The sequence below is a fragment of the Aptenodytes patagonicus genome, chromosome 27, assembly GCF_965638725.1.
Source record: "Aptenodytes patagonicus chromosome 27, bAptPat1.pri.cur, whole genome shotgun sequence".
Classification (NCBI taxonomy): domain Eukaryota; kingdom Metazoa; phylum Chordata; class Aves; order Sphenisciformes; family Spheniscidae; genus Aptenodytes; species Aptenodytes patagonicus.
In genome coordinates, this window is record NC_134975.1 from 652,216 (window position 1) to 672,689 (window position 20,474).

Genomic DNA, 20,474 nt, shown 5'->3' on the forward strand with positions numbered 1-20,474 from the left:
CCAGTGCCCCCCCTTGCACACCCGCCCTGCACACATACCTCCACACCCCCTTGCACACGCACACACGCACACAAGTGCACAGCCTTGCACACGTGCAGCCCTGTTGCACGCACACGCATACACCCCTTTGCGTGTGTGTGCAGACACGCACACATATCCCCCTGCACACACCCCCACACACCCCTTAGGCACCCCTGGCACGCACACGCACACACACACACACATGCACACGTACACACCCGTTTTGCACGCACGCACACACACGTGCGCACACCCCCCTTGCACACACACATGCACGCGCATACGTTTTGCACGCACCCCCTCGCGCACACACCCCCCCTCACGCACACACCCCCCTTGCACACACACACACACACACCCCTCGCGCACACACACACCCCTTGCACACACACACACACCCCTCGCGCACACACCCCCTCGCGCACACATACCTCCCTTGCACACACACCCCCCCTTGCACACACACGCACACACACACCCCTTGCACACACACACCCCCTTGCACACACACGCACACACACCCTTTTGCACGCACACACCCGTCAGCACCCCGTGCCCAGGCGGGCGCAGGCCGCCCCCTCACCGGGGTCCCCGCCTGGCCCCCACGCCCGTACCCCACGAGCGTGCGTGGGTCAGGCCCTGCCCAGCACCCCAGGCCCGTCACAGCACCCCCCGCCCGTGGCCGGACCCCCCCCGCAGCGGCGGCGCCGGGCCCCGCGGCCCCCCCCCCCCCCCCCGCAGCAGCGCTGGGCCCCGGGGAGCGCAGATTAATCATTAATTAGCAGCCGCCGCCGGGCCCGTGTCCCTGCGGCCCCACGCGGAAGTCTCGCCGCGCGGCGGGGGGGGGGCACCGGAGCCCGGCGCGGGGGACGGGTCGGGGGCACCTCGGGGGACACCCCGGGGGGGGGGGGGCGGGGGGGCGGTCCCAGCACACTCTCACCGTGTGCCGGCACCCGCCGCCGCGGGGATGGGCGCTGAGGTTCTGCCCCTCGCCCTGCCCCGGGCCGGATCCCGGCCCCGCTGGGGCTCCGTGGGACGGATCCCGGCCCCGCCGGGGCTCCCCCGGGCCAGGTCCTGGCCACCCCGCCGCCCCTCTCCCCGAGGCCGCCGCAGCCCCCGCCCATCGCCCCGGCCGGGCGGTGCAGTGATGCTGCAGCACCGCGGCGCTGGGCCGGATCAGGCCGCCCCCGTGGGAACGGCGGGGACACGGGGCGTGGGGCGAGTGTGCGCGGCCCCCACGCGGCCCCGCCTGCCCCACGCGGGGGTGTACGGGGGCAGTTACCCCCCCCCGTGGGGGGTAGATACCCCCCCGGGGGCGCAGATACCCCCCCGGGCGGGGAGGCACGACACCCGCGGGACCGGTGGGACGCGGGAGCCCCGCCGCCCGCATCCCTGAACACGCGTGGACACGGCGGCGGCGGCCCCGGGGCTCCTCTTTCCCGGTGCCGCCCGGACGGTCTCCGCAGCACCGCGGGTTGCGGGGAAGTTCTATCCCCGGTGCCCCCCGGTGGCTGCCCAGCTGCGGGGGCGCGGGCCGGACGCCACGGGGATGGGCGCGGGGGCGGGCAGGCGGGGGCGGGGACGGCCGGGACGCCCCGGCGGCCCCGTGTGATGCGGAGCGCGGCAGTGGCGGCGGCGCGGCCCTTCCCGGCGGAGCGCCGCGGTCCGGTGCGGGGCGGCCCCGCCGGGATCCCGGGGGCTCCGGTGGGTGCCGCCGGGCATGTCCGCCCCGGCGCAGGCCGCCGCTCCCGGCTCCTTCCAGGTGAGCGGGCCGGAGCCCTCCCGGCCGCCGCGGGCCCGGTGCGGCCCGGTTCGGTTTTGTCCGCAGCGCGGGGGACCGCCGGTGGCAGCGCAGCGGCGGGGCCGCGCCGCCCGGCTGCCGCCCGGTGCTCACCGGCCGCCCCCGCCGCTCCCCCCGCAGAGCCCCCGGAGGCTCCCGAAGCGCAAGAGCCGCTTCAAGCGCTCGGACGGCAGCACCTCGTCCGACACCACCTCCAGCATCCTCCGCAGGCAGGTGAGCGGGCCGGCACCGGCACCGGCACCGGCACCGGGGCGGGGCGGGGCAGCCCCGCCAGCCCCGGCCCCCCCGCCGCGGCTCGCTCCCGGGGGCAGCGGCGCTGCGGCTCCGCATTAAGGCACGGACCGGGGGTGGGGAGCGGTCGAGCTCCCCCTCCCCAACCCCCGCACCGGGGGGATCCGGGCGGCCGCCCCCGACCCGCCGCTCCCCCGGAACCGGGGCTGGGCGCCGGCACCGGGCGCCGGTAGCATCGCAACAGCCGCTCCCCGCGGCTAAAAATAGCGAGTGCTGCGTCAGGGCCGGGCCGGCCGCCGGGCACCGGCACTGCGGTGCGGGGGGGGCGGCGGGCGGCCCCGGGGAAACTGAGGCACCGGAGGGGGAACGGAGCGGGCGGGGGTCCTCTATGCCGCCCCGTCCGGTCCATCAGCCGGCACCGGGCCGCCTCCCCGCGCTGCCCGTGGGGGGGGCACGGACCCCCCCGCCGCCCCCCGCTCGCCTGCTCCGGTTTACCCCGGCCCGAGCGGCGCCTCCCGGCCCGGCCGCCGGCGGGGGAGCGGGTACTGGGGCGGCCCCGGGGAGGGCGGGGGGGTCCGGTAGGGGTGGCCCCGGGGGGCGCAGAGCGGCCCGAGTATTCCGTTTCCCTCCCAAGGTAGCACCTGCCCCCCCCGGTACCCCCCGGTACCCCCGGGGACCCCCCGGCGCTGGCCCCGCACCCGGCGCGGCCCCTTCAGCACCTCGGAGAGGGCCCGGCCCGGCCCCGCCGCGCTGCCCGGTACCGGGGCCGGTGCCCGGTACTCGGTGCCCGGTGCTCGGTGCCCGGTGCCTGCGGCCGGTCCCGCCGCTGCCCGGAGCCCCCGCCCCGCCGAGCGCTGCCCCGCGGTCCCCGGGCCTGGCCCGAGCCGTCCCGGGCCGGTCCCGCCGGTGCCCGTCCCGCTGCGCGATAACGGGGCGGGCCAGGCCGGTCCCCCGGGGCCCGCCGCTGCCCCCCTCCTCGGGGGCGGGGGGGGCGCGGCGGGGGGGCGGGAGCGGCTCCGGCCCCGCCGCAGGGCTCGCCCTGCAGACGGGGCTGCTACCGGCTCGGGGCAGGACGGGGGCCGCCGCACCGGAGCATGGAGGTACCCACGGGGACCCGCCGCCGCCGTCCCAGCACCCCCGGCCGCGGACTCCGGGGGGGCGGCACGGCCCCTCCGCCCCGAGACACCCCCCCCCCCCGCCGGGAGCTGCCCTCTTTGCAAACTACCCCCCCTCGCCCGGGAGCTGCCCCGGGGCCCCGTCCCGGTGCACTGCACCGGGGCCGCTCGGGCCCCCCGGCTGCCAGTGCAGCCCCCCGGGGGTCCCACCGGAGAGGGGCCGGAGCCCCCCCCCCCGCCAGCGCCGGGAAGGGGGAACCGCGACCCCCAACACCCACCCCCCCCCACCCCGGCTGAGCCGGCGGGGGCGGCTCCGTGCGCCCCGGGCGGGAGGCGGGGGCGGGGAGGGGCGGGGAGGGGCGGCGGCGGCGGCGCGGCGGAGCGGGCAGGGCCAGCCGGAGCCCCAGCCGCAGCCGGAACCGGAGCCGGTGCCGGTGCCGGAGCCGGGCGGGGGGGGCGCGGGCGGCTCGGCTCGGCTCGCCCCGTCTATGTCGTTTTCTGACTCCAGCGCTACCTTCCTGCTCAACGAGGTACCGGCCCCGGTACCGGGGGGTCGGGGGGGGCCGTGCCCGGGGGGCCGCGGTCGGGGTTGGGGGGGGGGGGGGGGCTGCGCCCCCGGGGGCGGTGATTGCGCAGCGGGGGCCGTGCCCGGTGGGGGGCGGGGGGGGGCTTGGCCGTGCCCGGTGCAGGGGTGCGTGCCCGGTGCGGGGGGGCTCTGTCGCCCCCCGGCCCTTTGTTCCCCGCCGCCGCCGGTCTCGCCCCCCCGCCCCCGGCAGGTGCCGCCGGGCCCCGGGACCGGGGGATGGGGGGACGGACCCCGACCCCCATGGCCGGGGACCCCGCGGGGGCCGATGCTCCGGGCCGGGGGCTGCATGGGGGGGGTCGTGCGGGGGGGGTGGCGCTGGAGACGCTGTACTGGGGGGCCGTGCTGGGGATGCTGGGGGGGGGGGGAGATGCTCGGGGGGGGGCGGTGACGATGCTGGGGGGGCCGTGCTGGGGAGGCCATGTTGGGGGGGGGGGCCATGCTGGGAAACCATATTGCCTGCGTTGGAGTGGGGGGGCCCAGGCCCCCCCCGATGTGAGCGAGGTGGGATGTGCAGGGTGGGGGGGCCCCGTGTGCGGGGGGGTCGGTGCTGAGCAGCGGCGCTGAGCTCAGCCCGGTAGGGCTCGGGGGGGCCGGGGGGGCTCAGCCACATCCAGGGACCTATAAATATTTCACCGCAGCTTCTGCGCCTGTTCCGGGCGCAGCAGGAGACGGGTAATTACCGGCGGGGTGGGGGGAGCCGGGGGGGTTGCACCGAGCACCTGCCGGGCACCCCAGGGTGGGGGGCGGCTGTGGCAGGCCAACATCCCCAGGGAGACGGAGACCCCTGTCCGCAGCCCAGCCCTCCCGGGACTGCGGGGGTCTCCCCCCAGGACGCGGGGGCGGCACCCCGGGGCAGCCATGCTGGGCGATGCCACCCATGTTTGCCCGGCTTGATGCCACAATGGACCCCCGAAGGCCGGAAGGGGCTGTGGGTCAGCGGGGTCCCCTCCCTGGGCTGGCAGTGCCTCGGGGCGAGGTCCCTCTTTACGGGGGTCCCCGCAGCCCCCCGGCACTCAGCCCCGTCCCCACAGGGCTCGGCAGACTCCTACACCAGCCGCCCGTCCCTGGACTCCGACGTGTCCCTGGACGAGGACCGCGAGGGCGCCCGGCGCGAGGTGGAGAGCCAGGCCCAGCAGCAGCTCGAGAGGGCCAAGGTATCGGGGGGACACGGACACCCAGGGCACGGCCCCGGGGGGTGGTGGGGGGCTGGCAGGGCCCCGGGGTTGCTGACCAACCCCCCCCCCCCCCATCCCCAGCACAAGCCGGTCGCCTTTGCCGTGCGCACCAATGTCAGCTACTGCGGGGCGCTGGACGAGGAGTGCCCGGTGCAGGGAGCCGCCATCAACTTCGAAGCCAAAGATTTCCTGCACATCAAGGAGGTGAGCTGGGGTGCTGGGGGGGGGGGGCGGGGCCAGGGACATCCCCCCCCCCCCCGGCCTCACCCCTGCCCTGCCCTCCCCCAGAAATACAGCAATGACTGGTGGATTGGGCGCCTAGTGAAGGAGGGGGGGGACATCGCCTTCATCCCCAGCCCCCAGCGCCTGGAAGCCATGAGGCTCAAGCAGGAGCAGAAAGCCAGGTAGGGACCAGACCCCCCTGAAGCCCCCAGACCCCCCTGAAGCCCCCAGACCCCCCCAACGCTCGCTCACCCCCCCTCCTCCCCCAGGAGAGCTGGCAATGCCTCGGGCCTCGGCGACAGCGGGAACCGGCGATCGCCTCCCCCCTCCTTAGGTAAGGGCAGGTCCTGGTCCGGGGGGGGTCCCGGCAGGGTCCCCCCCCTTCGCTGTCACCAACCTCTGTCTCTTCTCTCCTCTGCCCAAGCCAAGCAGAAGCAGAAGCAGGTGAGTCCCCGGGGCAGGGCTGTGCCCCGGGCAGGGGGAGATGGGGAGGGGGCTGCAGGCAGGGCTGAGCGCAGCTGCTTCTGGGGCGGAGTGTGTGGGGGCAGAGGGCCCCCCTCTGCCCCCGGTTATGGGGCTGAGGGGGCTCCAGGATGCTGGGGTTCTCTGGAATAGGCTCGTTGACCCCTTTCTCCCTGGGGGTGGGAGCGCAGGGCGCTGAGATGTCCCTGTGTCCCCCCCCGCAGACACAGCACATCCCGCCCTACGACGTGGTCCCCTCCATGCGGCCCGTGGTGCTGGTGGGGCCCTCGCTGAAAGGATATGAGGTACGGGGGGGGCCATGGGGTGGGGGGCCGGTGGGGGGACCCTGCTGCACCCCCGTGGTGGTGGCCTGCACCCCTCGTCCCCTCCCTGCCTGTCCCGTGCCGGTGGCGGGCAGATGGCGAGGCCGAGGGCTGCTGGCAGGGCGCCGGGCGGCTGCCACCTCCCTGCCGGTGCCATCTGCCACTGGCTCACCGCGGGCTCACCGGGCTGGCGGCCCTGCCGGCAGGTCACCGACATGATGCAGAAAGCCCTCTTTGACTTCCTCAAGCACAGATTTGACGGCAGGTGAGACCTACCCCCCCCCCCCCCATCCCCAGGACCCCCCCATGGCCCAGGAGGTGGTACCCAGGTCCCCACTGCCGTCCCTCTGCCCCCCAGGATCTCCATCACCCACATCACAGCCGACCTCTCCCTGGCCAAGCGCTCCATCCTCAACAACCTGGGCAAACAGGCCATCCTGGAGCGCTCCACCACCCGCTCCAGCATCGGTGAGGGGCCGGGCTCGCCCCGGGCTGCAGGGACCCCCCCCAGGGGCCGGGCCAGCCTGACACGCTCCCCCCCACTTTGTCTCCCCCCCCCCCCCCCCCCCCAGCCGAGGTGCAGAGCGAGATCGAGCGCATCTTCGAACTGGCCAAGTCCCTGCAGCTGGTGGTGCTGGACGCCGACACCATCAACCACCCGGCCCAGCTGGCCAAGACCTCGCTGGCGCCCATCATCGTCTACGTCAAGGTGTCCTCGCCCAAGGTGAGGGGTGACTGTTGTTCTGGGGGGGCCCCCGGCTGCCCCCCCGCGGTGCTGTCACCCTCTTCTCTCCTCTCCAGGTCCTGCAGCGGCTCATCAAGTCCCGTGGCAAGTCCCAGGTGAAGCACCTCAAACGTGCAGATGATGGCGGCCGACAAGCTGGTGCAGTGTCCCCCGGTGAGCCGGCAGGTCCCCACTCTGGGGATGCCCAGGAGGGTCCCCCCTACCCTGGGAATGCCCGGGGGGGGGTCCCTGAGCCACCCCTGAGCCCTCTCGCCCACCCCCCCAGGAGCTCTTCGACGTGATCCTGGATGAGAACCAGCTGGAGGATGCCTGCGAGCACCTGGCCGAGTACCTGGAGGTGTACTGGCGCGCCACGCACCACCCGCCGCACGCCCCCCATGCCGTGCCCTCGCCCACCGGCCTCCCAGGCCTGCAGGTACCCACGGAGCTCCCCTCCCTGCGGGTGGCCGGCACAGGGGTGCACGGACCGGGGTGAGGGAGGGACACGCAGTCCCCCGCGCCGTCCCCACGGCCCCGTCCCTACCCGCAGAGCCAGCAGCTGCTGGGGGAGCGGGGGAGCACTCGCCGCTGGAGCACGACAGCCTGATGCCGTCGGACGAGGCGGGGGAGACCTCGCCCCAGCCCTGGGGGGCCGCGTCCCAGCGCAGCTCCCGGCACCTGGAGGAAGAGGAGTACGTGGACCCCTACCCCGACCTCTACCAGCCCCACCGGCACCACAACAGCGGGCTGCAGGGCCCCGGCACGCCGGACCGCCAAACTGAGCGCAACCACGACAGGAACTGGCAGCGCAGCCGGCCCTGGGCCAAGGACAGCTATTAGGGGTGGGGAGCAGGGGTGGGGGGACACGGCTGGGAACCGGCCCCCCACCCCCCCACCCCGGGCGCTCCCCACCTCACCCCAGCCCTGCGCTGGGGGTGCTCAGACAATCTCCCTCTCTCGGGGAACTCCTTCGCACCGGCAGCTTCCTCGCGCCCGGCCCCCGGGCATGTCTTCAGCCATAAGCACAGGGGGGGGCCTGCGGCCAGGACGCCCCAGGACCCCCCCCCCCAGCTCCTGGGGTCCTGGGGGCAGCCACATGCCTTCTCCCTGCCTCAGTTTCCCCGCCTGGCCCCTGCATCGCAGGCTGTCTCATTCCCCGCAGGGCAGCTGCCATAAACAGAGGGTACCTCCCCCCCGAAAGACCTGTGGGCCAGGTAATGGGGAGGGCGGGGGGGGGGGGGGACAGTTTTAGCAGCGTCCCCAATCCCGCACAGACCCGAGGAAGAAGGGGAAGGTGCCCGCTCCCCCCCGCCCCGGGGCTTGGCCTGCCCCCTCCCCTGCCCCTGCATGGGACCCCCAGGAGGAGGGGGCCACACCAGTCGCTTTGCTCTGCACCGATTACTCCCTGCCCCGGTCACCGCAGCCAAACCGCTTCCTCCCCCCCCCCCCCGGGGACGGGGGACAGAGGGGGGGCGGCCAGACCCTGCATGGGAGGGGGGGGGGGGCCGCTCCACACCTGCACTCGCTGCCCCGTGTCCCCCCCCCCCCCCGTAGCCGTCACCGCACAGTCCTGTAAATACAGCACCCACTGCCCTCGGCCGGGGGCTGCTCGGCAGAGGGTCCCGGCGCTGGGCCGAGCCCCCCGCCGGGGCCCTTTGCAGGGAGCCGGCCCGAGCCGGCGGGGGGGGGGGGGGGAACCAGGGGTGGGGGCCACAGATTTGTTATAATTTCTTTTGTAGAAAGCACTGATTTCCCTGTAACCGGTTTCAAAAACACAAAGAGTGCTCGGAGGTGCCTGTGTCTGTGTCTCTGGCAGCGGGGGGACAGGGGACGGCACGGGGACGTTGGGCTGGGGGGGGGGGGGGGGGAGGGACGGGGACCGTGCGGGGGAAAAGGCCCAATGCTGGTGGGTGCTGAGCACCCAAAGGCTCTCCCCTTAGGGGCGCTGCTGGCTCCCGGCACCTCTGGGAGCGCTGGAGGGTTGCAGGGAGATGGCACCCGGGGGCTGGCGGCGCTGCAGGAAGGGAGAACACGAGGAGGCGACGTCCGGCAACGCAGCTGCGGGTTTATTCCTGCAGCCTGGAGTTTCAGCTAAAAAAGGGACGAAGTGAACACGGCTCCTGGGACAGCCCTGCCTAAAAATCAGCACGCGAAGCCCAGCACCAGCCCTGCCCCGGCCCCAGCAGCAGGCGGGCAGGGAGGAACGTGCCCCCAAACAGCCTCCGGCAGCTCCACCGGCCCGTGGGGAAAGCGGGGAGGGGGACTGGGAGAACAGGGGGAACATTTTGGGACAATCCCGGCCCCAGTCTCTGCTGTCGGCAGTCCCGGCTGCACAGGGGTCTGGGGGTCTGAGAAAAGAGAGGCCAGAAAAGTCCTGGCAGCCCCCGGCCCCGCTGGTCCCGTCGTCCCCGAAGGGGTGACCGAGAGGGGGACACCGGCCCCGGGGACTCAGGCGAAGATGGTTTCCTCCCGCCGCTTCTTGGTGAGGATGGTGCCAGGCTTGTGCTGGGCGTCGGGGTGGTTGGCCAGCTCGGGCGGGCAGGAGGACACCGGGCTCTCCAGGATGGCCTGCTTCAGATCGTAGAAGACGGTGGAGTCCTCCTTGGTGAGGAAGGTGATGGCTACGCCACTCTTCCCCGCTCGGCCCGTCCGCCCGATGCGGTGGATGTAATCTGCGGGGGGGGGGGGGTGGGGTCAGGCAGGGCCTCGGCGCAGGCAACGCCGGGGCCAGGCAGCCCCTGCCGCACCCCGCAGCCCCCGGGCCGGCCCCAACTCACCCTCGATGTTCTTGGCCATGTCGTAGTTGACGACCATGGAGACGTCGTGGATGTCGATACCGCGTCCAGCCACGTCCGTGGCCACCAGGATGTCCTTGGCCCCGGCCTTCAGGTTGGAGAGGGCAAACTCCCGCTGCTCCTGGCCTTTGCCGCCGTGCAGGGTGCAGGCGTTGTACTGCGAGATGAGGCGGGGGGGGGGGGTGGGGGGGGTTAGCCGGGGGCTGGCGGTACCTGGAGCCGTGTCGCGGGGTCCCCACGCAGGGATGGGGGTGCAGGGGCTCGGGACGACCCCCACCCACCACAGCCGAAGGGGAGGGGGCTCCGGCCCAGCTCAGACTCACCCCCATCTTCTCCAGGGACTTTGCCAGCACGTCGCAGCCCTTCTTCTGGTTGACGAAGATGATGATGGGCGGGTCGAAGCCCTGCTCCAGGATGGCTAACAGCTTCTTCCTGTTGCGGAGGAGGACAGTTGGGCAAGGAGAGGCTGAGGTGCCCCACAGGAGCCCCTCCGCTCTCCAGAGTCCCCCTCCCAGAGCTCCCCCGCCCTCAAATACCCTAGACCACCCCGCAAGACTCGGCCTCCCCGTTCCACCCCGCCCCAGCGGCCCCCTCCGCACCTCTTCTCCGACTCCGACATGAGGAAGACCTTCTGCTCCACCCGCTCGTGGGGTTTGCCGGCGGAGCCGATGTAGACCACGGCCGGACGACGGAGGTAGCTGCGGGCCAGGCGCTCCACCGCCGGCGGCATGGTGGCCGTGAACATGACGGTCTGCGAGAGAATGGGGCAGTGAGCGATGTCCCCCGCAGGGCGGGAATGCGGCTGCCGCTCCCTTGGCCCGTTCTCCAGAGCCCCAGGTTGTCCCCTCTCCACCCCGTGGACAGCGCTCAGCCCCACGGGAGCACCCACAACGACGCCCCAGGCCTCCTGCCTGCACCCACCTGTCTGTACTTGTGTTTCCCTGACTCAAAGTTGGCCAACATCTTCTCGGGGTCCTCGGCCTCGTCGGTGTCGGGTTTTTGGTTGGTGACGGGCATGTGCTCCAGGATCTTCTGCACGTCGGGCTCGAAGCCCATGTCGATCATGCGATCTGCCTCATCCAGCACCACGTAGGTGCAGCGGCTCAACACCAGGTACCGGTTCTCCAGCACATCGATGAGACGCCCTGGCGTGGCGATGACGATCTGGGGGGGCCAGGAGGGTTGGTGTCCGCAGCCTGGGGCTACACTGCTCCCCCCAGGTCCCCCCACGGCCCTCCCCAGGGGCTAACACTCACCTCGCAGCCCATGCGAAGGCGGAAGCCTTGGTCCTCGCGGGAGATGCCTCCGATCACAGCCACCGTGCGGATGCCCAGAGGCTTCCCAAACTTGATGGTTTCCTCCTCGATCTGCTGGGCCAGCTCTCGGGTGGGGGCCAGGATGATGGCGTAGGGACCCTGGTCCGACTCCTCAATCCTGCGGCGTGGCAGGGCACAGCCGTGTCACCCCCGGTGCCACGCGCCACCCCCTCCGCAGCGTCACCCTGCCGCCCTGCCCCGTCCCACCTACCGATCGATCTTGGGCAGGGTGGTGATCCACACCAGCAGCGGGATGAGGAAAGCCGCGGTTTTGCCGCTGCCGGTCTCGGCCACGCCGATGATGTCGCGGTTCTGCAGGCCGATGGGGATGGCCTGGCGCTGGATGGGGGTGGGCTCCTGGCGAGGGGAGCGGCAGGTTTGGGAGCAGAACTTCCCCTCCTCACCCCCCCCCGAAGACCTGACTCCAAGAGCCAGCCCTTTTCCCCTCCACCCAGCTCCCCCGAGGGCCACCGGGGTCTGCCGGCAGCAGCCCCCCCTCCCCGTGCCCACCTTGTAGCCGCACTTGTCGATGACTTCCAGGATGTGGGGGGGCAGGGAGGAGTCCTTCCAGGAGCGGATGGGGTTGGGGATCTTGCCCCCCTTGGTGGTGATGCTGTAGTCCTCGCGGAAGATGCGCCAGTCCCTGTCTGTCATCTCGTCCAGCTTCTTCTGGGACCAGTGCCGGTCGTCCCAGCGCTGCTTGGCCTCCTTCTTCCGCAGCTTCCGCAGCCGGGCCCTGGGTGGGGGCGAGGAAGGGGACAGGGCTCACCCCGTGCCTCTGGGGAGGCTGGAATCATCCTGCCACCCATCCGAAGGACGTGCTGCAGCCCAGAGCCACCCCCCGAGCTCCGCACCCCTGACAAGCAGAGGCAGCCAGCACCCCAAACACCCCTCTGCGCCCTCCCAGCTCCCCCCACGCGCACTCACTCCTCCTGCTCCTTCTCCTCCAGCGTCCGCCTCTTCTCCATCAGGTCCCCATAGAAGCGCGACTGTTCCCGTTTCTGCTGCTTCAGGTCGATCCCCGCGATGAAGCCCCGGCCCAGCAGCTGCACTTGGTGCCGCTCCTTGTACCTAGAGCAGGGCGGGAGCGTCAGGGGCAGAGCCGGGGCTGCCCCACGCCCCCAGGAGCACCCCCAGCCCCAGGGACACCCCATCACTCACAGGGGGTTGTAGTCGATGGAGGTGTCTTCCGATGCATCCCACTCAAAGACGAACTTGCGGTCGTTCAGGTGCCGCGTGCGTCTCCGCTTCTTCACTCCTCCCAGGTAACGCTCCTGCGGGCAGCGGAGGATCAGCGGGGAGGGAACCCGGGGCTCCCGGCTCCCCCACCATCACCTCAGCCCGGCCCCCAGTGCTACCTTGATGGCGTGGAGCTCTTTGCTCTTGTCTTTCTCCTCACGGATCTTCTGCCTGCCCTCCTCATCCTCCGTGCCGTTGGTCTCCCGCTCCATGCGCTCGCGGCGCTCCCTGCGCTCACGCTCCTGGGGGTCTTCTGGGGAGCAGGGGAAGGGTCTCAGAGCCAAGCAACCCCCGCCCAGGGCTGGGCGTCTCCAGGAGGTCCTGCCTCAGCCCCTCACAGCCAGGCAGACCGCGGTGGGGACGACACCTTACCCAGCATCTTCCTCCCCATCTCCTGGAACTGCTTCCTCTTCTTCCTCTCCTCCTCCAGCAGCCGCTGTCGCTCCTCCACCTCCTGCTGCCGCCGCCGCAAGGCCTCGGCCTCCCGCTCCGCCTTGGACAGGAACTTGGGCTGGGACAGGAGAGAGGAAGGCTCGCACCGGGCCGGGCAGCGACCCCCTCGCAGCTGGGGCTGCCCCAGGACAGGACCCCCCCCTCAAACATCCATCCCGTACCGCGCCTGTGGTATGAGAGAGCCCCGACACAGGGAGAAGGTTTCTGCTCCTACCTTGGCTTCTGCCTCCTCTTCAGCCTTCTTCTTAGCCAGCAGCTCCTCCAAGGACAGGGGCTGGGCCTGCGAACGCGGGGCCGGACCGTTAGCAGCCCCCAGCAGGGACCTTTTGCCTCACCAGAGCGATCCCCCCCGGGAGCCGTTCCCGGCCAAGCCCCCTCTGCCCCCTCCTCACCTTCTCCTTCTTCAGGGCATTCTCCTCCTCCTCCTCTGCTTTCCGTGAGTCCCGCTCCTTCCGGGACTTTGAGTCCTTGCCCCTGCTCGGGGACAAGCTTCCCAGCAAAACAAAGAGGAATCAGGCACCGAACACAGCCCCAGGGTCACCCTGTCCCCATGGACTGGGGGAATCCCGCTCTCACCCAGGACAATGCTTCCTACAGGGAACAGCGCTGGGGTGCTTACGGGAGAGCACGGACACCCCGAAAAGAGAGGGGGCTCACCTCGACCGCTTCCTGTCCTTGTCCCGCCGGTGCCCATCCTTCTCCCGGTCCCGGTCCTTCTTGCTCCGGTCCCGGTCGCGCTCTTTGTGCCGGCGATCCCTGCGGAACGGGGCAGTCACAGCGTCGCCCCCAGCCCAACCACCCGCCCCCGCCCCTTCGTGGGGCCGCTATAGACACGTGAGAGCGGCAGAGCTCTTCCCTAAAAAGCTGGGGAGCCCCCTGTAACACCCCTCACCTCTCTGTTGACTTGGACCGGGAGCGGGACCGCGACCGGCTGCCTCGTCTCCTGTCCCGGGACCGGTGCCGCTTTCTGTCCTTGGAGGGGGAACCCTTGCGGTCCCGGTCGCGGTCCCGGTCCCGATCCCGGTCCCTGTCTGGGGAGCGGGAGCGCTTCCTCTCCTCCTTGGCGGGGGACGCGTCCCGGTCCTTCTTGTCCGCCAGTTCTCCGGCCATCTGCGAGGGAGAGGGTCAGACGGAGTGGGGGACCGGGGTGGGAGGGGGCCGGGAGGGAGCGGAGAGGGCTGGGGGACCCGGGGGGGGGGGCGCAGGGGACCTGGGAAAGGCGCCGGGGGGGCTGTAGAGACCCGGGGAGGGCTGGCGGGGGGCGCAGGGGGACCCGGGGAGGGAGCGGGGAGGGCTGGGGGACCTGGGGAGGGCACCGGAGTAGCTGTGGGGACCCGGGGGGGAGCTGGGGGGACCCGGGGGACCGGGGTTCCAGGCCCTGCCCTGGGTGCCCGGTGCTGGGGTGCAGCCCAGTGACGCGGCGGCGGGGTCCTCCAGGCCCCCGGGCCCGCGGGGGTCGCCGGGGCCTTCCTGCAGGAGAGCCCAGCGGCCGCAGGCGCCCGGCGCCCCCCGACCCCCCGCCCGGCCCGCGCTCACCGCCGCCGCCCGCAGGCCCAGGCCTCAGCGCCGCCCCGCCGCCGCCATGTCCGCCGGGCGCCGCGGGGCACGCCGGGAAGGCGAGGCCGCCCCCCCCGCGCCGGGACTACAACTCCCGGCAGCCCCCGCGCCTGCCGGGTGCCGCGGCACCGCCGATCCCTCCGCCGCGCAGCGCCCCTGACCCCGTGCACCCCCAAACCCCCGCAATGAACCCCCCTCCAGTCCCGTGCGGACCCGCCCCCACGTTAACGTTCCCGCGTCCCCCACGGCGCCGTGCGAGAGCCCCACACCCCCCCTTGACACCCCCATCCAAAGTTGGGGGGGTCCTGGCAGAGTCAGGGAGGGGTTGGGGGCAGCAGGAGAGGCCCGGGGGGGGGGGGGGCTCTTATAGGGTGCCCAGGGCTCCCCCATCCCAGGGAGGTACCTAACAGCACCAGGACACCCCCCACCCCACCCCAGGGACTTTGCCCTCTGCATCACCACCCATGGGTGACAGCACAGGCAGATGTCAGTGGCACCGTCACCCTTCCCCGCCGGCATAGGTGACACAGGAGGGACCCTGCCCCAGGGTGAACCCCAACAACACCCCCCCAAAGACAAGACCAGGCACCCGCTGCACGTGGGTGGGTGTTATATTTCTGATAATAAATAAGCTTTTTAATAACACAGACCATGGAACAGAGACACCCCCCCACCACCACCCCCCAGACAGTCCATAAAACAGCCCCCCCCCAGCACCCCCCCTCCCTGCCGAGGTCCCCGGGCCAAGCAGCAGATGAGGGATGGGGCAGCACTGGGGGAACAGGATGAGTCCATGGATGAGCTGTGCCCCCCCCCCCCCCCCCCCCCCCGCCCTCCCGGGGTTGGGAGGGGGAGGGGAGGGCTGGGGAGCAGCTGGCGAGCACCCTCCCTGGGCCCCCACCCATGGCAGCTCCACGGGGGCTGCCCCCAGGATGGGGGCTGGGGGGGGAAGCGGTGTGATGGGAGGACAGCAGGTACCCCATCCTCCTTATAGGGGGCTCTGCGTCCCTGTCCGGCCCCCCACCCCATCCTGGGGACTGAGGGGGGCTGGGGGCTTTGAGGGGGGAGGCATTCGTGTCCCCCTTCACATGACTGAGCAGCTTTTTGCTTTTTCCTTCTTGAAGGCGGAGGAGATGAGCTCGGAGCGGCTGGGCAGGTGCAGGAGTCTCTTGGAGAGGCTGCGGGGGGACTCTTGGGGGGCTGCGGGGGGGCTCTGCTGAGGCAGATGCCGGACACGGTCCGGAAGATGCTGTGGACGCTCTTCTCCGAGGTGAAGGCCGAGCACTCCAGGTAGCTCTCAGCTCCCAGCTGCCTGGCCGCTGCACAGCCCTGCAACCCAACCCAACCCCACGTGAGGCCGGCACGGCACCCCAAACCCACCCCCCCCCCCACGGGACCCAACTCCCCCCCCACACCTGCTCGTAGGAGATGGGTGCCTGCTTCTGGTGGGAGAGCTCCATCAGGGTGCTCAGGTCCGTCCGTAGGTCCGTCTTGCAGCCGATGAGCAGCACCCGCGTGTTGGGGCAATAGTCCAGGATCTCTGTCTTCCACTGTGGGGTGGGGGGGGGCACAGAGCTGCCGTCAGTGCAAGGGGACCCCAAACCACACACACCACCCCCCCCCCCCCCAGAGGGGCTTCCCCCCCTGCCCCTCACCTTCTTGGACGCGCTGTCCAGGGTCTCGGGGCGGCTGATGTCGAAGCAGAGCAGGACGGCGTCCGAGTCGCTGTAGCAGAGGGGACGCACGTTGTCGTAGTAGGGAGAGCCTGGGAGAAAAGGGGGTGTCATTGCACGGCACACACACCCCCCACCCCCCCCCGAGGGACCCAGGCCTCCGGGCAGGAGGTGCTTGCGAAGGGACACAGCCCCCCCTCCTGCCTGGGGCAGGGGGGGCGCACAGGTCTAGAGTCCCCCAAAATGCCACCTCTGCTCCCCACAACCCATTAACATCACCCCTAACGAGGCAGCGGGAAATGGATCCCGCGGTGTTTATATAACAGCCGCGCCCCCCCCCCCCCCCCCCCCCCCGACATTGGGGAGCCCCACCAGCAGGCAGGGGTGTCAGGGGGACAGCTGGGATGCAGGGGGGGGGGGGGCTGCCACCCCCACGGGGTCCCCAGGGAACCGGGGCCACCAGCACCGCACTGGGGACTGCGGGGGGGAGGCGGTGCGTGGGGGTGCAGGGGCAGTGGGGTGCCTCTCCGGGTGTGGGGGTTACCGGGGTGCCCCCCCCCCCATCGCCGCCCCCGACCCCGAAGGGCCTTGGAGGGGTTTTGCAGCCCAGACGCTCCGTGCGCGGAATAGCAAAGAGGCTGCGCCAGCGCATCGCCATAGCAACGCAGGGACCGCGGGTGGAGGGGGGACCCCCCCCCCTCCTCTGACAGGGGGGGGGACACTGCAGCACCAGGGCAGGGCTGCCCCGGCCCCCCCACCCTGCCCTCCCCCAGCCCTTCGGGGGTGCCCAGGGAGGGGCAATACCAGGATGCCCCATTTACCCCCCCCCCCCCCCATTTGGGGGCAGCCCCCGCAGGGAGGGCACAGGGGCCCCAGCACCCCATACCCTACCTCGGGGGGGGGGGGGGGGGCTCACACCGGTGCGGGGGATCCCTCCAGGAAGGGGGTCAGCCCTGTGCATGCCCCCCCCCGCCGCCTGTGTCTGTGCCCTCCCCGCAGGGCCAGTCCCCGGGGACTCCCTGGCAGCCAGGCCCCCCTGTGCCCCCCAGCCCCAGGGATCCATCCTCCCACCCTGAACCAGCCCCAGCCCCCCCCCAGGTGTCCCCACTGCGGCCACCAAGCCACCCCCCCCCCCCCCCCCACGCACACACTGCGGGGCTCCCTCCACTGCAGCCCCCCCGCAGAGCCCCCCCCCCAACCCCAGGCCTGCCACCCCCAGTGCAGCCCCCCCGAGACCCCAAACCACCTTCCCCCAGCAAATGACCCCATCACTCCCCACCGGGGCCAGGGCTGCCCCCGCCCCGCTGCACCCCCCGGTACCGGAGGGGACCCCCCCACCACCACCACCCCCGTGCACGCACCTTCCCCCCCACCCCGCCGCCCCACCCCCGGTACCGGAGGTGTCCCAGAGGCTCAGCTCCACCCGCTGCTCCTCGCTGGCCAGACACGCCGTGTAGTTTCTCAAACACGGTGGGCACGTACGTCTGCAACGGCACCGAGAGCGTCAGCGGCCGGTCCCGCCGCCGGTCCCCGGTGCTCGGTCCCGGCTCCGGCTCACCTCAGGGTAGCAGTCCTTGGCCAGCACCTGCAGCATGGCCGTCTTGCCGCACTGCACGTCGCCCACCAGCACCAGCTTGCAGCGGGCCGGGGCGGCCGGTACCGGCCTCCGCTCCCGCCATGGCGGCGGCGGCGCAGAGCGCGGGCCCTCCCGGCGCCCGCCCGCCCGCCGGCCCTGAGCCCCGCCGCCGCAGCGCCCCTATATACCCCGCCGACGCCGAGCCCCGCCCACGGCGGCGCTCGCCCGCCAATCGCCGCGGCGGCTCCCGGCACGCCGGCCAATGGCGGAGAGGCGGGGGGGGGGGGGGGACTGCCGGGGCCCGCCCTTTCGGGTTGCGAGGCCGCTCCTCCAGGCCAGGAGGCGCCTGTCCGGCTGCGGACGGAAGTGGGGTCCTGCTCCCGCCCCAAACCGGAAGTGGCGGTTGCTAGGAGACCGGTGGGACGCCGGCCGCTGGGCCGGGGGTGTTGGCGGGGGGGCGCGACCGGTACCGGGATGGGGGGAGCGAGACCCCCCCATCGGGGGGTGCGGGAAGGGGCGCCGAGGGGCGGGGGGGGGGGGGGGGGGAACCGGAGGGGTGCGGGGGCGGTGAGGCCTGAGGTTACCCCAAAGCGCAGGGGGGGCCTGGGGGGACCCCAGGAGGAGGGAGATAGGGGTGGGCAGGGGGGAACGGGGCCTGGGGGGGGGGGGCCCTGGAGGGGCCGCGGCCGGGACCCCGGCCATCCCCCCCCCACACACCTCTCACGCCGCGTGCCCCAGGCCCAGCCGCCATGCCGGACAAGCGTCGCCCGCGGGCAGCAGCCCCTGCCATGGCGGCAGAGGACGGGCTCCTGCTGCTGCAGAGTCAAGCGCTGGCCGAGGAGGAGGCGGCGAAGACGAAGGAGGAGATGCTCACTCGGTTCCTGAAGGTGTGTCGGGGGGACGGGGTTGGCAGCGTGTTTCCCCACACGCCGCCCAGCCCCTCACCCCTTCCCCATCGCTCACGGCCCCCCGTGCAGGACAAGCTGGCCAAGGAGGAGCGCAGCAGCGCCCTGAACCTCCACAAGCTCAGCACGCAGTGGCGGGCGGTCCTGCGGGAGACCAAGGACAAGGAGCTGCGCCAGGACATTGAGATCCTCAGCCAGACCTTCGCGCGGGTGATGGACTGCAAGGACGGCGTCATCGAGGCGAGCGCGGGGCTGGCGGGGCGGGGGCGGCGTGGGGGCCCACCCGTGACGACACCCTCCCCCCCCCCCCCCCCCCCCCCAACCTCAGCAGTCCCTGGCCACAGACCTGGAGGAGGCGGAGGAGCAGCACGCCCAGGCCCTGCGCAGCCACCTGCACAACATCGACCGCCTGCTGCAGCTCCAGCGCTGCCGCCTGACGTGCCTGGAGGAGGGGTACGGCGCCCAGCTGGAGGCCCTGAAGACGGAGTTTGAGGCTGAGAGGTACGGAGGGGGAGAGGGACAGCAGTGGCACCCGCTGGCTGTCCTGTCCTGGTGCTGAGCCCTCTCACGGCCCGGCTGGGACCGCCGTGGCTTCCCTCTATCAGCAGCTCCCCCGTGGTTTCCCCAGGAGGACCATCCTTGAGCAGCACGAGCGAGAAAGCTGCTACCTGCGGGACGTGGTGCTGGCCGCGGAGCAGAATTATGCCAAGAATGACCACGAGGCCACGCTGAATTTCCAGAGCGCCCGGGATGACATCAAAAACAAGGCACGGGGAGGAACCAGCAAGGAGTCTTTTAGGGCTTGCGAGCAGAGCAACCGGCGAGGTTTGGGAGGTGCTGGGTCACCGACACCCACGTCCGTCCTCAGAGCCTGCAGGAGAAGCAGTACAGCCGCATGCAGCTGGGCGGGAAGGCGGAGGTGCTCTGGGAGCAGTTCCAGCGGGCCGTGCAGAGCTACGCAGAGGCCACCGAGCACCAGAAGATCACTTTTGAGGCGCTGAAGCAGAAGGACGAGAAGAGCTCTAGGGAGATAGAGACGCAGGCGAAGAAGCTGCAAAAGCTCCAGGTTGCGGCGGGGCGCAGGGGCGGCCGTGGGAACGGAGACACCCTCGTCCCGCTGCTCACGTTTCGCCTGTCCCCAGGACTCAGTCACAGCCACCAAGGGCCGGATCGCGGCTCACCTCCGGGAGAGCGAGGAGCAGAACCGGCGCGCGTGGGAGGAGAAGCAAAGAGTCCTCAGGCAGCTCCAGGAGCTCAAGAGCGAGATGAACCAGGCCGGGGCGAAGGCCCACGGCAGCCTGGCCAGGCTCACAGCGCAGAGCAGCGCTGCCCTGAAGGCGCTGGCGCAGGTGGTGGAGAAGGTGAGGCCGGCAGCCCGCGGGCAAGGCCAGCACCGGGCAGGGGAGGGGGTGCCACCGTCCCCTCCCGCCCTGCCCCTCACTCTCACCCCCCCCCAGGCCCAGCGCATCCTGCGGCTGGCTGAGATGTGCCGCAGGCTGGAGACGGAGGAGGAGAAGGTGCTGCCCTTCTACCCTTCCTCGCTGGCGGAGGGGGAGCAGCGAGACGCCCGGCGAGTCCTCGAGGAGACGCCCGCGGAGCCCCTGGCCTGGGTGAGGAGGCAGCGCCGGGGTCCCAGACGCTGCCGTGGGGGGGCAAGGGACAGGATCCGGCCTCGGGGACGGCCCGGCTGGCATGTGGGCAGGCTGGGGACCCCCTGCCCTCCTCCCTGCCTCTCGCCCAGGCCATGCGGGACTACGTGGGGCTGGAGCGCTTCTGGCAGCGGTTCAACAAGGCGAAGCTGGAGGAGCAGGCGCTGGAGCGGGAGCGGGCGGCCCTGAGCCAGAGGAACCGGCGCCTGCGGGAGCTGCTCAGGCAGTACCTGGCGGGGATCTCCGTCAGCCAGGAGGTGCTCGGCGAACCCAACTCGCTCCTCGCCGTCGAGCGCAAGAGCTGCGTCCCCAGGGACTTGCCCCGTGCCGGCCGTGCACAAGGTCATCAGGGCGTCGCACACCCTGACAGCCTCTTGGGAGGGGACGCCTGCCCGGACCCCATCCACGGCTCTGCCGGCACCGGCTGAGTATCGCCGTGTGGATTGGGGCATCCAGCCTGGCGCTCGGGGACACCGCAGAGACCGTGACTGCCTGGAAGTGCCATAAAAAGAGCTAAACTGTGCCCAAAAATGTGCTCCAGGGTCTTATTTCTGGTCACGCTGAGCTTCGTCAGGGCAGGCAGGGGGTCTGTCGCCTCCCGCTCAGGTCTGACACGTCAGCTCCTCGGCTGCACCAAATCCCTGCTGCCGG

At 72.1% G+C, this 20,474-nt stretch overlaps 4 protein-coding genes across 6 annotated transcripts; 2 read left to right on the forward strand and 2 right to left on the reverse strand.

The window, feature by feature from the left end:
- The first annotated feature begins 1,703 nt into the window (after nt 1-1,703).
- CACNB3 (calcium voltage-gated channel auxiliary subunit beta 3) lies at nt 1,704-8,132 on the forward strand. The gene is given in 16 exon segments (XM_076360371.1): nt 1,704-1,783; nt 1,943-2,035; nt 4,786-4,908; nt 5,011-5,133; nt 5,218-5,333; nt 5,421-5,485; nt 5,576-5,595; nt 5,838-5,918; nt 6,143-6,201; nt 6,295-6,404; nt 6,509-6,660; nt 6,738-6,788; nt 6,790-6,834; nt 6,947-7,096; nt 7,211-7,235; nt 7,238-8,132. Coding segments are annotated over 16 exon segments (1,518 nt in total). The 5' UTR covers nt 1,704-1,741; the 3' UTR covers nt 7,501-8,132.
- A 573-nt stretch (nt 8,133-8,705) lies between these two features.
- On the reverse strand, nt 8,706-14,060 carry DDX23 (DEAD-box helicase 23). 2 transcript variants are annotated; one of them, XM_076360365.1, is made up of 17 exons: nt 14,000-14,060; nt 13,356-13,573; nt 13,121-13,219; nt 12,856-12,952; nt 12,678-12,743; nt 12,383-12,521; nt 12,130-12,260; nt 11,933-12,045; nt 11,699-11,842; nt 11,282-11,507; nt 10,983-11,128; nt 10,712-10,889; nt 10,377-10,619; nt 10,055-10,206; nt 9,779-9,887; nt 9,438-9,612; nt 8,706-9,332 (listed from the first exon to the last, which is right to left on the reverse strand). In XM_076360365.1, exons 2-17 carry the CDS (start codon nt 13,571-13,573, stop codon nt 9,109-9,111), a joined length of 2,460 nt encoding a protein of 819 aa, XP_076216480.1. In that variant the 5' UTR covers nt 14,000-14,060; the 3' UTR covers nt 8,706-9,108. The 2 variants fall into 2 exon arrangements, with proteins under 2 accessions (XP_076216480.1, XP_076216479.1); XM_076360364.1 differs by having other exon boundaries at nt 12,130-12,263.
- A 980-nt stretch (nt 14,061-15,040) lies between these two features.
- RND1 (Rho family GTPase 1) lies at nt 15,041-18,020 on the reverse strand. Its single transcript, XM_076360263.1, is given in 8 exon segments — nt 15,041-15,205; nt 15,208-15,349; nt 15,436-15,570; nt 15,676-15,785; nt 17,089-17,152; nt 17,154-17,177; nt 17,252-17,425; nt 17,994-18,020. Coding segments are annotated over 8 exon segments (777 nt in total). The 3' UTR covers nt 15,041-15,104.
- Nucleotides 17,627-20,345, forward strand: DRC2 (dynein regulatory complex subunit 2). Of its 2 annotated transcripts, none has more exons than XM_076360327.1 (9): nt 17,627-17,686; nt 18,008-18,156; nt 18,247-18,414; nt 18,503-18,675; nt 18,803-18,941; nt 19,043-19,240; nt 19,317-19,535; nt 19,632-19,784; nt 19,916-20,345. In XM_076360327.1, exons 2-9 carry the CDS (start codon nt 18,019-18,021, stop codon nt 20,249-20,251), a joined length of 1,524 nt encoding a protein of 507 aa, XP_076216442.1. In that variant the 5' UTR covers nt 17,627-17,686; nt 18,008-18,018; the 3' UTR covers nt 20,252-20,345. The 2 variants fall into 2 exon arrangements, with proteins under 2 accessions (XP_076216442.1, XP_076216443.1); XM_076360328.1 differs by having other exon boundaries at nt 17,653-17,735.
- The last annotated feature ends 129 nt before the right edge of the window (nt 20,346-20,474 follow it).